The sequence below is a fragment of the Osmerus mordax genome, chromosome 1 (assembly GCF_038355195.1).
Source record: "Osmerus mordax isolate fOsmMor3 chromosome 1, fOsmMor3.pri, whole genome shotgun sequence".
In the NCBI taxonomy this organism is placed as follows: Eukaryota; Metazoa; Chordata; class Actinopteri; order Osmeriformes; family Osmeridae; genus Osmerus; species Osmerus mordax.
The window spans coordinates 1,398,206-1,413,039 of NC_090050.1; the positions used below are offsets into that span (position 1 = coordinate 1,398,206).

The window sequence follows — 14,834 nt, forward strand, 5'->3', positions numbered from 1 at the left end:
TTTCTTCATGCCCAGCAAACAGCCCTTCGATAAAACCATCAATCTCTTCGCGCCGCAGCAAAGACAGGCGCGCAAGCGCCTCCCAGCTGGGCTCCACGCCCTTCACCCGTGTCAGTTTGAAAGGGCTTGTCCGTTTTTGATGCGCGCTCAGCCCATTCCAGAGCCCTTGCATCAGGCCCATCAGTAAAATTTCAGCGTCTTGCTCGGTTTCAAACTCACATCCGGCGTGGCGATATTGCCCATAAACAAGGCCCGCACCGCGTGAAACGGCAACGGGCATGCATGCTTGTGCAACAGCGCCGTGATCACCTGGTCGCTCAGAGCATCCAACTTTGATTTTCCCGACACCCGCAATCTCTTTCGTTCTTGTCGCAAGTTCTCCCCTCACAATAGAAAACAAGCGCCAGATCAGCCACAAGAAAAGAGCCCCACATGGGGGCTCTCTCAGTTTTCAAAAGAGCGAAAGCTGAACGGGTTTGCCGTCGTCTTTCGTCTCCAGCCATGCGGTGACAAAGGCGACCGGGCCACCGGCTTCTTCCACCACCTCGCGGGGGCAGAAGTGCGAGCGATACCCGATTGCGGATATCGGATGCGCGGCGCAGTCGGCGGTCACAATTTCCAGGTGGGCGATGTCGCCGCCCAGCCACTGCGGGCACCACCGAACGGTGATGCCTTACCCTTACCCTAAGCATAAACCTTGAATGGATTTCAATTGGCCTAATATTGATTTGCTATTGGGTCAGAGGTAGTCTCCTTAAAAGTCTGTTCGATTAAGGTGCAATATTTTGCTATTGTTACATACCTGGTACAGTGAAAAAAAAGTAATGAATCTCACTGTGTACGGGCTAGCATAGCATTACCTCACACCGGGTGATGTCTTTCATGCTTTCATTCTCCCCAGCATCATCACTTCCTACAGGGATCAACTGACATGATGGTGCTATGTTATCATGAGAAACTCACAGTACATGTCTGTTCCTACAGGGATCAACTGACATTCAGACAGCAGAGACAAGCACTACATGTCTTATTAACACAAGCTTACATATGTTGCCTTCCACACACACACACAACCACAAACGAACAGACACACACACACACACAGAGACAGACAGACACACACACACACCCACACACAGACAGGGCAGTGGCACATCATTATTGAATGCTGAAACTCCTCCTGCCTATGTGGCCTCACAGGCACTCGATTTCAGCGTGCCAATCCCCACACACACACATTCAGTCTGCTCAGCCAGATCTGCAGTCCCTTCTCCAAACATGTTATAATCACCAATTAATTTTACTGGGCCACCATGTTCTTTCTTGTGACATAAATTCCCCCCTTTGCCCTTGTCATGGCAAGCTGATTATTGTATGGCAGAATGTATAGGGATAGATGGAGTCACCTCTCACCTAGAATAAGGAAAGGCCTGTTATGGTAGAATGGAATGTAGCTGTAGACAGTAGGTCTACAACAGGGAGTACGAAGGAGGGGGTTGAGAGTGTTTTGGCTTTAAAATGATGGGAAAGGTCCTGTGTGTACATGTCTCCGTGCTAAGAAACACTTAGGAGGAGAGCTGGGAGCAGAGGAAAGGTGGGGGCTCATTGGGGGAGCAGGCTCGGAGGGGGCTGAGTAAGGAAAGTAAGGTTTGAGCGGGAACAACACTTTTGGGGTCAGGAGAAGTGGAGACTTCTTGGGGAACATGCTACTTGAGGATATTGGGAGAAGGGGGAGCACAGCCCCCAAGCCAAGGTTGAGGCTGCGCACACAGTAACGGATGGGGTACTTATTCTTCCAGAAGCTTCTAAGAAGGTTCCATATTGCACAATCTTATCTCTTGGGACAAGGGGTGTGAACGAACCATCGAACCATTCCTAAGTACCGTTGTACTCCCGGAACAAGTGCGTCTTGAGCCTTTTCTTGAAGGTGGAGAGACAGTCAGTGTCTCTGATGGAGGTGGGGAGTTGATTCCACCGCTGGGGGGCCAGACAGGAGAAGAGCTTGTGTTGGGACCGGGCGGTCTTGAGCGGTGGGACCACCAGGCGGTTGTCTGAAGAAGACCGTAGGTGACGGGTGGGGGTTTAAGGCTGCAGGAGAGACTGGATGTAGACGGGTGCAGTCCCGTTCACTGCTCGGAAGGTCAATACCAGGGTCTTGAATCTGATACGGGCCATGATAGGTAGCCAGTGGAGAGAGATGAGGAGCGGGGTAACATGGGAGGGTCTGGGTAGATTGTAGACACACACACAAGTGGAGTACCTTTGTGTATGTAAATCAACATAATCTGGCAAAACATCGGGAGTAGCACACAGAATAAATCTTGTCTAGCCCCAGTGTGATTTAAAAAGAGGCTGAACTCCGTTAAACCCCCAAAGAATGAATCCTCCAGTGTCACATTTGCTAAATCTACCGAGCAAAGATATAAACACAATATGGAACAGTTTTAGTTCATGTTAGTGCATCAGGCAGTAGTATGGACTCCACATGACTATGGCTACAGATATTAATGTGGGCACAGAATCGGAGAGAGGTATGTTTTTAGTGATCAAGGAGAAATTACAGGATCTTTTGTTTGAGTTAATTAAACATGGGTTCCAAAATCTACGTTGCGTTTTAAATATTTGTTTAGTGTAATTAGATATCTAGTAGCCAGCCTTTTTCAGTCCTGTATATATACCAGCCCTCTTCTCCTGCTGCTAGAGCCAGCCTTGTCTAGTCCAGTTAGAGAAGAGACACTCAGCTTGGTAGACCTGACGTACCCTTAACTCAACCACCTCCATCATGGTAATGTAATGTATTATATTGTGTTGTCATATAATGTAATGTATTATATTGTGTTGTCATATAATGTAATGTATTATATTGTATTGTCATATAATGTAATGTATTATATTGTCATATAATGTAATGTATCATATTGTATTGTCATATAATGTAATGTATTATATTGTATTGTCATATAATGTAATGTATTGTAATGTAACCAAAAAAGGAAGAATGTTTAATAATGTGTAATGTTTAGGAAGCCTTTGGGGTAGAATTAGAGTGTGTGGAAATTCTTCCTTTTTTAGTTTAGCTTTACCTTTGTCTGCACCTGATATATCAGCACCTGGAATAGTTTCTGTAAGTAATATAAAGTCATGTTTTCTTTTTGCCTTTCTCTGGTCTATGGCTGAGCCTTTTCATTAGTTTTGTAGATGTATAATAATCAAACACTCTGGCAATGTGTTTTGTGTCAACCAGCCTCCGTTTTTGAGTATGGAATTATTTAATGTAAAGGTTAATGTAAAGTTGTTGTTTTTTTCCAAAGCGACGTACGTCTGGGATCACAGGTGTCATGGGTGTGTGTGTGTATTGTTCATTCATGTGTTTGTTACCTGTGCAGGTGTGTCCAGGTGTGCTTAAAGGACTCTTCCTGTTCTCTCTGATCTCCTCTGGGGTATCAGCAGAGGAAGTGGATCAGAACACTCTTCCTAAAATCATTCAATTCATTGGAACCAAGTAAGCAAGAGGACTCCCATCATAGTCTAAGTTATGTGTCACAGTAAACAACTATAAATATTGAATGCAAATATTCATTCATTTATGTATTTATTTATAGTGGTAGTTTAGATTGGCCAAAAGTATGATCAGGATGTAATTGTCATTACTATCCCATGATCACATGAAACCTATAATCGTGTCTTATATGTGAATTCAGCAGGCGCAAGAAAACCCTGACTGCTAAAAGAGCATGTGGTAATTGTGCACTGTGTCAAGCTGGGGACGGGCAGCATCAGCAGCATCAGGTTTTCATTTAACTGTTTTCTACTCTTTGTTTCTCCAAGTTATCAACCATCTGGACAGAATGACAATGGTGATCGTCTCCAGTATGCTGTAGCTATCAACGTCCCGGCAGAACAGTGTGGGCCCGGATTCAGTCAGGACAACTTCCTTAGTGAAGATAGCGCAGAAGCAGTCAAGAAGGACCTCAAAGAGCACAATCTCTACAAGGGATCACAGCTGGTCGCTGCCACACCAAAAGGCACTGGACAAACAAACGCAGTCCACTCAGAGCGTGCTTTACTCATGTGCAAGGACAGCAGTGATGCTGTCTCTCCTATGCAAGACATGCTGAATAAGAACAAAGATGGCTGTGTGGTGTTCTACACCTACAACTCTCCGTGTCTGAAGCTGTGCCTAAACCAAGCAAAAGACAACGAGTTAAAGAAGGCGAGGGATAAAACGATACAAAGGAACAGACCCAAAATCCCCCCCCTTGTGCAGAAGTGCATATTGGAGTCTCTCAGTGTGCTGACCAATCACGGTGGTCCCAAGGCCTTTGTGTTCAGTAGGGTATACATTGAAGACTTAGAATCCGACACACTGAAAGCTGCCCTGAAGGTGGTTGCGGAGAAAGTCCCCCTCTACAAGTGTGATGCCAACTCCTGTTTCAAGTGCCTGAGCAACGGTCAGATTATCGAAAAATGTTTGTCTTAGACAGAAACACTCATGTCCGAATGGATTCTCATTGTTTTTTCTTTCTATGATTATTAATGACTTCAGTCTTTGAAACTTGATTTACAAAACTATATTGATAATCTTCATTGTTTACTTAAGTATCCCAGCAACAAGTGCATGTCAGACTATCAAGGCTGCCTAACAGGTCTCAGACTTCAGAGGGGTAATGATTTCAGTCTTTGAAAATTAATTTACTAATCTACTGTATATTAATACTCTTTGATTGCTGTTGATAATCCAGTTGTGATTTGTAATCATTTACTTAATAAACATCCCAGCAACAATTACAGATGTCTGTCTATGTGTTGAGAGAAAATAACATATTGGATATGTGTATTTGTGTGTGGACATGAAAATCAGATGCTCAGTTGAGGAAATTAATGAAGGCAGAAGACTGAGTTTAGAAAATGATGAGTGAGTGAAAACTGAATCAGACAAAAAGTCTATCTTGGAGCTGTGCTTCACCACCAGAGAGCCTGATTGTCCTCAGCATGACTCCTCAGCATGACTCCACATGAGGGAGAAGCTCAGTCACTCCTGCTCAGCCACACGTGCACTCTGAGACATTTTACATTTATTCTTTAACTTATTTCAACATGTTTTACACAGGATTACTCACACTGGTGCTCTAGTGAGGAGAGGTGTGTGCCTACATACTCCCAGTGGTGACACAACACACTCTGAGAGATTCATCTTTCATACTCCCAGTGGAAACACAACACACTCTGAGACAGCTTGCTCTTCAATTTATTTCAACATGTTTTACACAGGATCACTCACAGCGTGCCTCTTTTGCTTGCAGACACCCGCCCCCCGTTTCCCGAACAAGCACATAGCGCGTACCCTGCTCTTAAGTAGTACTTAATGCTGTCCACCTAAACGGTACTGAAATGTCCCCTAATTTGGTGATCTCCACTGAGATCACAGCTGCCTTTTCAACTTCATAGGACATACATGTTAATTGACTTTAAGGCATAAAAACCTTTAACATCTGCATATATAACTTATAGAACTAGAGAGGGTACAATTTCTGGGTAAATTGTAGGGTGTGCTTGCTTGCGTCGGTTGCACAGGGGTCCGTTTTTGAATGACATTTTTACAACTGATTTCTGTATATTTTATATGCATACTTATTATTTATAAAGATTAAATAGATTTAAAAGCATTTTTTTTTGCTGCTCATTTACAACTGAAAATACGAGTGAAGTGTAGAATGAAATAGATGTCTTCTCATTTCCCCTGCAAGAGGCAGCCTCATCGTTGAATCAAAACGAATAAATTTGGCAGACCGGTGTAAAAATTGACCTAATCTCTATGACTTAAACGTCATTTTAAGTTTTTCCCTTCTCGTGATATTTTCAGGCATGTAGCCTACTCATTGCATTCATTCATTAATAAAGAACCCCCTCTGAAGATTATTCTAAGACGTTACCCGGCAGCAGAAGATGGAATCGCGATTCAGACAGTCCCATCTGCTAACTGAAAATATGCCCCCCAAAACGTAAATAAGCTTGACATTCATAAAAAGCTCACTGGTAGCGATCATTGTCAGTAACAACGCAAAATGCGATATAGCCCTGTGTGGAGAAGCTGCCCCGGTAAATTGTACTACTACGGTACAGTACTAGACTACTGCTGTGTTCGTCTTGGTAGCGATTGCGTTGGTTGAATTGGATTTAACGTTCCGTTGTACGGTTTAAGCTGAAATTAATTATTTTCATGAACAGATTGACAACGTTTAGGCTGTGGCAATGAAGTTCAGGTTAGTATTAGATAGACTTTTGATTTAAGTAAGGGGAGTACCGAACATGTTCTGTCGCCGTTTGACTTCCTAAACAGCTGTTTAGTGTAGATGTTTTTGTACAGTGTGTCTCGCGTAAGCTACAGCGTTGCAGTGAGCTACACTGGTTTGAAACCACAGGTAATGGTAATTTCACCAACAAATCGTTTTCTAATGTCAGAATAAATCCTACAACGAAAATGTATATGTGAGGAATGTTTATTTTAACGATTGAAAACAGATAACGCTACATCATAGACCACTGTAGTATGTGTTGCCCGGGCAACACAGGCTAATGTCATGATGCTAATACTTCAGTGAAATAGTAGACTACTGTTTCCGAAAGTAGATGTACTTCCTTAATAATATCATCTTATATTGTACATTACACATCACAATTGTGTGTCATATCACAAAGTAAAATGAGTAAATAGTTATCACCCTGGCCTCTTTTCTTGTGGCGTTTCTGCAGCTGCCTTGCAGTAAAGCTATAGTTAGCCTAGCTATCCCCCAAGTTAACAGATGCTAAACGAATGTTCTGGCAAAGGTAGTCACGCGTGTTTTCGTGACGTTAGTGACGCAGTGACGTTAGTAACGTCAGTGACTGTGGCTAGCAAATTAGCCACCGTTAGCTTCACTTTTTGCCACAAAAACTTAACTTAAGCTTAAACCATGCAACGGAACGTAAATTCCAATAGAAGCAACTCAATCGCTACCAAGACGAAACTTTTGACACCTACGTTGTCTATGTAGGCCAAATATTGACTGAGTTTTAGGGGGGCAAAAAAATAAAAAAAATAAAAAAAATAATAATATATATGTGAGAGAACAAAGGTTGTGCTCTCGCCGAAGGCTTGAGCACACCCAATAAACCATGTCCGAGTAGACCTATTATAATACTAGGATTAAGACTTGTCATTGATGCAAACAAAACAAGTATTTTCATACACAATACACATAAATGTTTCCAATGTCATAAATGCTTTGTTTTGTGTAGTTCCGACAAGTTGAGTCATTTTTAGTATGGAATGTGTGTATCAATCAGAGCATCATAGCACTACAGCTATTACAGTACATCAACATAATCTGACACAACATTGCCAGCAGAGTCACAAGATCATTAGACAGGCTCTTATTTCTGAACATAATGGACAAGATGAAGGTCAGAACTCCACAAAATGAAGCACAACATATACGTGTATTGGGTATGATGTGAATATATGTTTGTTTTGTTTGCATCAAGCTTGGATGGTTTATATTATTATTTCGGGTAAGTAGCTAGCTAGGTGCCCCATTATCATCCACCGTCCTAGATCTAGCTGCCGACGCTCGTTAAAATTCTTACGAAAATGTTGATATAATACAAATTTAAAACGTTATGTCACAACATTATACTTTAATATATAGATACACATTGCTAAGAGTAATTACTTTCAAGTAGGTAATGGGTTATTTGTGTCTCATTCTACCACTGCAGGTAAGAAAAGTGATAATCCGTTGAGCCCCGCTTACGTGCCCAGTCTGTTTGCCTACCTGTCACCTGAGCAGCGCCAAAGAAAAATAAATAGCTTAAAGAAATTTGAGCAAACACAAGCTGTAAAGAAGAAGAGATCTAATAACCATGATGTTGCCAGTGATAACAGTACTGACAAAGACAATGACTACAGTGACAGTCTTCAAGAGTGGGGAACACAGCTACTGTAAAGACCCCATCCATACTGAGAGCAGTGTAGTATGTTCCTGCCAAGCAACTATCAAGAAACTGACAGAAGAGTGTACCAAATTGAGATCAGAGGTCTATCAGCTTCGGGACAGAGAAAGCAAGTTATCTTTCCAGCAGGCAGTCTTCAATGATAATGATGACATGGTGCTGGACTTCCATCCTATGCCAAAATAATGACCGTCTTCACCTTCCTGTCAGGATCCCTAAAGGGGGGGGCCTGGGGTGTCTCCTTTTCAATGCTTTTTAATGACTCTAATGAGAATGAGATTGAATTTACCACTGCACTTCTTAACTTATATATTTCTTGTGTCAAAGCCTACAGTAAGCCAAATTTTTTATAGTACACTAAATGTAATGTACAGTAGGTTGTCTTCATTCATAATATGGCCTAGTAAAGAGCAGATTCAAATCAGTTTACCCATGTGTTTCAAAAACAGTACAACAGAAATTTACCATTGGAGATGCTGTGGGCTTGTACAGTGCTCAACTCAAAATATCTGCCTTCACTAGAGGGAAACCGCAACTGCACCCAAGTGAACTTGAGTCTACGAGAGGACTTGCAGCTGTTTGTATCCATGTGGAGCGCGTCGTGTCTTGTGAGGAACAAGTACACAATCTTATAAAGCACGATACCCATCTCTCTCTGCAAGACTACAACTCCAGGAGAGCTTCCATCTGTTGACAAGATGGTCAGAGTCTGCTGTGCTTTGTGCAACATTTGCCCATCTGTTGTGCCTTCAGAATAGAAACTTTTTAAAGTAACACTGTGTTCTCAGTATCTCTGTATCTAAATGTATGACTAAATGTAAATGACTAAAGGTAAATATTTCCACTATAAACGGTTTGTTTTTATGCAAGTCAGTAGATTATTTGAAATAAAAACTGCTGGAAGTAAAATACATTGCTCTTGTTCATCTTTTATTAATAATAATCAATTCATAACAATGGAGGTATTGTTGAAAGGATATTGAAATAAATTAGAGGGAAATTGAAAGTAGTTTCATTGTCATGACTCAATTCTACAAATAACCCCATTAAAAAAACAGGTCTTGACAGTTCTGCAAAAACAAAATATAAACAAGTGGAACTCAAAACAAAGCAAAAAAATAACATTACCAAATGCATTGTTTATTTCATAGATCAATAAAGAAAAGAAAACAAACATGTATCAATGATAATATATTTTACATAAATAAAAACTAGATTATCCATCAATATGCATTTGTCTGTTGCTGCTCTTGAAATGCTCTTGAGCGTAAATTGTTAAATCAAAAACTAAAGCAATACTACACTTTTTTTCTGCACTTTTTTCTGCACTTTTCTGACAGGTGATGTCATCTGTGTCACCAGGTTTACCACAGTAGCATCCAAGTTCAGGTGGATGTTCTGTGGTTGCCGCGTCTGTGGGAGTATGCTGTGGTGCTGTATACCATTTCCCCAGCAGCTCTGGTAGTACTCCGGTCTTGATGAATTCAACCACTTTGAGGTAGGCATTGTGGAAGAAACAGGATCATACTGGATCCGCTGGAGGATCCGCTGGAGGATCCGCTGGAGGATCCGCTGGAGGATCCGCTGGAGGATCCGCTGGAGGATCCGCTGGAGGATCCGCTGGAGGATCCGCTGGAGGATCCGCTGGAGGATCCGCTGGAGGATCCGCTGGAGGATCCGCTGGAGGATCCGCTGGAGGATCCGCTGGAGGATCCGCTGGAGGATCCAGAAGTAACTCACTGGCAACATGCATTTGAGCTTGCACTTGGTACATGAACGTGTGGCCAGTCTTAAGTGCCATTGTCCCATCCTCTCCTATGCCTAAACAGAATGATGGATCTTTGCAGCTTTCAGAGAGTGAGCAGTCCCTGCTGTTGAATGGGCATTTGATCTCCAGAACGCCGTCAGCATGACAAGTGCATGTTACCATGCCATAAGGTGATGCTCCAATCCAGGGGAGGTCTGGGTTGATGATGAACCCTGAAGCTTTAACCTGGAAGTATATACAGCATATTGATCAACTGTACATGGATATTGATAGGCATACATAGATTCATTAATCTTTGAATTACTGATACACCTGGAATTCTTCATGGTGATCTTGCATCATAGCTTGATAGTAATGATAGCATTCGATGCTAGCATTAGCTAGCTCTATATCTAATGCTAGCTGTCCAGAATAACATTGATGTAAATTTACATTAGTAACGTTAGTTATATGGTGTATTATTATATGGCAACGACAGTACGAGCGTTCGGCTAATGGGTAGTCATGCCAGCCGCGTATTGACCTCATCGCTGGTCCGCGGTCTGATACTAACTACTTAGGGGAGAGTGGGGTAAGTTGTGCCAGAGGGTAAGTTGTGCCACCCCCTGTTTCTAGGGAACCATAGAAGAAATTGGTCATGGGACCACACATTTTTGAAGAGTCAGTCTATTTACTCATCCTGTAAAGAAGAGAGCCTCATTGCATGAGATCCAGATACAGCAAAGCCGAGGTTTGATATTTCCAGGCATGACCGAACGGTCGAGGTTAGTAGGTTTTTTATTATATGGCATTTTTCGCTCTTTTCATTTTGTAAATGAAAGTAAATGCTTGGCTAACTGTAGCTAGCTCTCAAGTCTTCTCACAGTGTGTTTCAGGTGATGCCTAGCAACCAATTACTTTTGATAGAAAGCGGACAACACGGTTCTGCTAAAATGGCTTTAATTCCAACACAAGTAACGAATCTTTTAGAAAGTTAACAATTTCTTTGTCACTGTTGATGTCTTCAGTATCGTCTGGATAGTAAAACTCAGCTGACTCCTCGATATAGCTCATTTTGAAGATGACGTCAGAGGAGGGCAATAATAATCCGTATCAGACCGCGGACCGGCGATGAGGTCAATACGCGGCTGGCATGACTACCCATTAGCCAATCAGAACGCTCGTACTGTCGTTGCCATATAATAAGGATTATTATTGCCCTCCTCTGACGTCATCTTCAAAATGAGCGATATCGAGGAGTCAGCTGGACAGCTGGACAGCTTCTCTTCAGCCCTGACCCCAGGACAGCTTCATCCAGCTGGCCTGCCCTGACTGCCTGCCTGCAGGCCCTGCTTGCCCCTGCCTGCCAGCCCTCCAGAGACAGACAGTCACCCCACAGACATAGTAGCTCTGCAGACTGCTTTTTTGAGGACATTGATGAAAAAGGACAAACTAGCATTTTTTACTTTGATGAAAGTGTAAATGTTTAATCCTTTCCATGTCCCAGCATGCCAAGCTGCTGACTTTTAGTGTCTTAAGTGATGAAACCTAGCCTGGCTGCCAGCCCAACTTCGTCCCGCCCACAAAAAAATTTGGTCGGGAAGTTGGGTCTGGAGGGTCTCGTATTGGGGACAACTACAGAAAACCAGAATCTGGGCGGACCAATGATATTGCCAGGGCGGGCTTTATACGATGACGGACAGATGATCAACAGTAACGTAATCACCAACGTCACATAAGAGCGCTTAAGTTGAATTCGTTTTGAACAAACATGGCTACCGCTGGAGATCTGGGATGTTATGATTCTGCCATCGAGTCTGTTTTAGAAGACATCGACAGCGCATTAATTTTGAAAGAGGAACAGAGAAACGCAATCAAGGCATTTGTCGATGGAAAATATGTTCTTGCCGTCCTTCCTACGGGATTCGGTCAAAGTTAACATACTACGTTGCTCTGATTGGTTGTAGATCTATCCAATTGAGCGAAGAGGCATTTGTTTTCCAGGTTCGTTTGAAACACGCCCCATAGTCACAGCCCAACGGAGAGTTCTCAGACTCATATTCTGACTAGAATTATGAGTATGACAACGTCAGGCTTGATGAAACCAGTTCAAGTGATAGACCTTTGACCTGAATCCAATGATTATTCATCTGAATAAAAACCACTCAAGAGAAGTAGTGCTTCTTGGATCATTTGTGCTCCACATCAGTTCATCTCACACATTTGCCTTTGTTTCCATGGGATTCATGGAATTGCTTGTTTCTGCTCCACCATTTCCACCCTAGTGTAATAATACCCTAGTGTAATAAAAAATATAATTTAGGACAGCAATTACATTTTTGTGTTATCCTTTCGCATTACACACATTTAGTCAATGTTCTTAAACTCAACCGATTGTTGTCATTTTACCATAATGTTCATATTGAACAGACATCAGTGTTTGGGAAGATTACTGTATATTTCCACTTTTGATTTGTATTTCCATCGTAAATTTGGTCTTTACATTATCAAATCATTCCACTACTGCCAGAGCTCTTCAGTAATTATGGATCTCCATAATGTTTGTTTTCCCTTTTGAATTTTGAAATACTCATTCAGCTTTGTCAACTTCTCTTATACTCCCTCTACATCAACCTCTCTCATACTCCCTCTACATCAACCTCTCTCAATCCTAGTTTTCAGACCTACTAGCTTGCATGTCTTTAGATTTATCTGCTACAAATGAATGGGTTGTCTAAAAAATGAGTTGGAGGCAAGATACCACTATTAACCCTTGTGTTATCTTCGGGTCATTCTGACCCATCAGTCATTGTGACCCACCGTCGTATTGCGACAGATTTACCGCATACAAAGACAAAGTGAAGCATTTTCTTTTAACAGCTAGGCTGTCTCAGACCCCCCACATTGCAAAGGTTAAAAGAAAATTATTTTAATTTGTTTTTGTATTGGGTAAAATTGGGTAAACACAACGATGGTTCGTTATGAACCTTTGGGTCATGTGACCCGAAGGCAGCACGAGGGTTAAGTTTGCCCTTTGCGCCCCTCCCCCCACCTGCCACACGGCCAGGCTGCTGCTGTAACTTGCTAGCCAACTTTTACTGAGGGGACTGTTTGAATGCGCTGGAATTAAAACATGTTTATCTTTATGTATATTTGAGACCACACATTCGTAGATGTACGTTTCCACTATATGTTAACGGATTTTGAGGTCGATCCGATTAAATTAGCGAAAACAAGGCACATCTGTCCATATTTTGTTAGTGAAGCAGGGAAAGGAATGCTAGTGGCAAGCTAACTAGCTGGATATAGCGATGGGGAGTTTGTTAGCGCTCAAAATGTAGCTCTAAAACAGGGGCACTCCTCGGACATAAGCTCGATTATAAAAAATCCCCCAGCTGGGAAATGTTCGCGGTTTTCACAGTCCTGTAGAGGAGACCTTCGTGAACAGAATGACATCAAATTGAGGCTGTGGCCAGGGGCGTCTTAATAGCACTCGAGGCCCCTGGATATTTTTTTTTTGGCCCCCCACACGCTAATCGCACAATCGCACGAGTTGCTTGTATTGTTATTTACATTCCGTTGCACGGTTTAGGCTGAAATTCAGTTTTTGTGGCAAAAAGTGCCTTGTGTCAACGAAGGGAACTCAGTGCTAGCCTACGTCACAACGTCAGCACACGTTAGCATCGACGCATGGATACAACGTGCATTGCTGTTGCACAGCAAGTATCGTATCGTGCCGTGATGTAATAGCAGCATTATACATTTAAGCAATTCAAGACTTGCATATACAGTAAGTAATGTCACAAATTATGTATTTAAACTCAAGCTTGTGTGGTACGTCCCTGTATTCAATGCCACAGCCTAAACTTTATGTCAAAAGAAACGTTTTTAATTTCTGGCGCATTCAAACAATCCCCTCAGTGAAGTTTGGCTAGCAACAGCAGCTAGGCTAGCTTGCTCGTAGCATAATTCAGCTTCTCCACGCAGGGCTCTAGACTGAGACTAAAAAGTCGCGTTTGAGGGCATATTTTCAGTTAGCAGATGGTACCGTTTGATTCGCGATTCCATCTGAAAAATACTGCCGGTGACAACGTTGTTAGAATAGCTTGTCTCAAAGGGGGTTCAGCTTGTTTCATATTAAATGGACCCATCTGCAACCGACGCAAGCAAGCACACTCTACAAAAACGACATGCTCTTATGGTTCTTCCCTTTGGCACTTAGTTTGGTTGTTCACAATGTGTGCTTCATGTTTTGGCTACTCGCGATGTTTTGGCTATCTTGCTGTTATGATCAGTGACCTATGCACTTTGTAAAGCTCTCTCTTGGAAGTCGCTTTGGATAAAAGCGTCTGCCTAAATGAAAAAAAACAAAAAAACAAAACCCTCTTTAGTTTTTGTTACATTTTGTTACATTTTGTTTAGATAAGGGGGAGGGGGGGGCTCCCCTCCCTCCACATACACCACCAGATGCCACTGTAGAGCAGAGTACTCTCTACTACGCTCTCAACGAAGGCAGTCGCATTTTCTTTCCCTCTCCTCCCCCTGACCTTCCCTGCTTGCTTCCCTGCTTGGCTACTATCGTATTGTCTAGTTATTCACGGAGAAATGCTCTGAAGTTTCAATCATTTGGATAGTTTTTGAAGATATTACTCAAAATCAAATACTACAAAAAGGAACAACCTGAGAGGACTGAAGCCCAAGGAGAACAGAAGTATTTTTGGCTGCCCTCCAAGACTGACCACAGGCAAGCCAACTAAAGCTTGTTCCCTGTAGAACTATGGCTTGTAATGACTGCAAACAACTTACTCAGAGGATAGTCGAACTGGAGCTAAGAGTCAGAACCCTCTTAGATATCAGAGAGACCGAAGACTTCATAGATTCCATGCTACCTAGCCCGGAGGCTAAGCTACCTGCCAATGAGCCACCCTTGGAACCAGCTTTCTCTCCACCGGCCGTTGGACCGGATGAGTCATGGGCTGCTCTCGGCGCTAAACCAAAGAGGCCTAGCGCCGCTTCTACCTTCATCAGAGATGGGACTGTCACCAAGGATAAACAGCAAAAAAAGCGAGGCAGAAACTCTTCCCGCATCACCTCT

General features: G+C 42.5%; 1 protein-coding gene across 1 annotated transcript; it reads left to right on the top strand.

Moving 5' to 3' along the window:
- Positions 1 to 2,699: 2,699 nt before the first annotated feature.
- LOC136942946 (uncharacterized) lies at positions 2,700 to 4,785 on the top strand. Its single transcript, XM_067236018.1, has 3 exons — positions 2,700 to 2,785; positions 3,387 to 3,502; positions 3,829 to 4,785. Exons 1-3 carry the CDS (start codon positions 2,783 to 2,785, stop codon positions 4,478 to 4,480), a joined length of 771 nt encoding a protein of 256 aa, XP_067092119.1. The 5' UTR covers positions 2,700 to 2,782; the 3' UTR covers positions 4,481 to 4,785.
- The last annotated feature ends 10,049 nt before the right edge of the window (positions 4,786 to 14,834 follow it).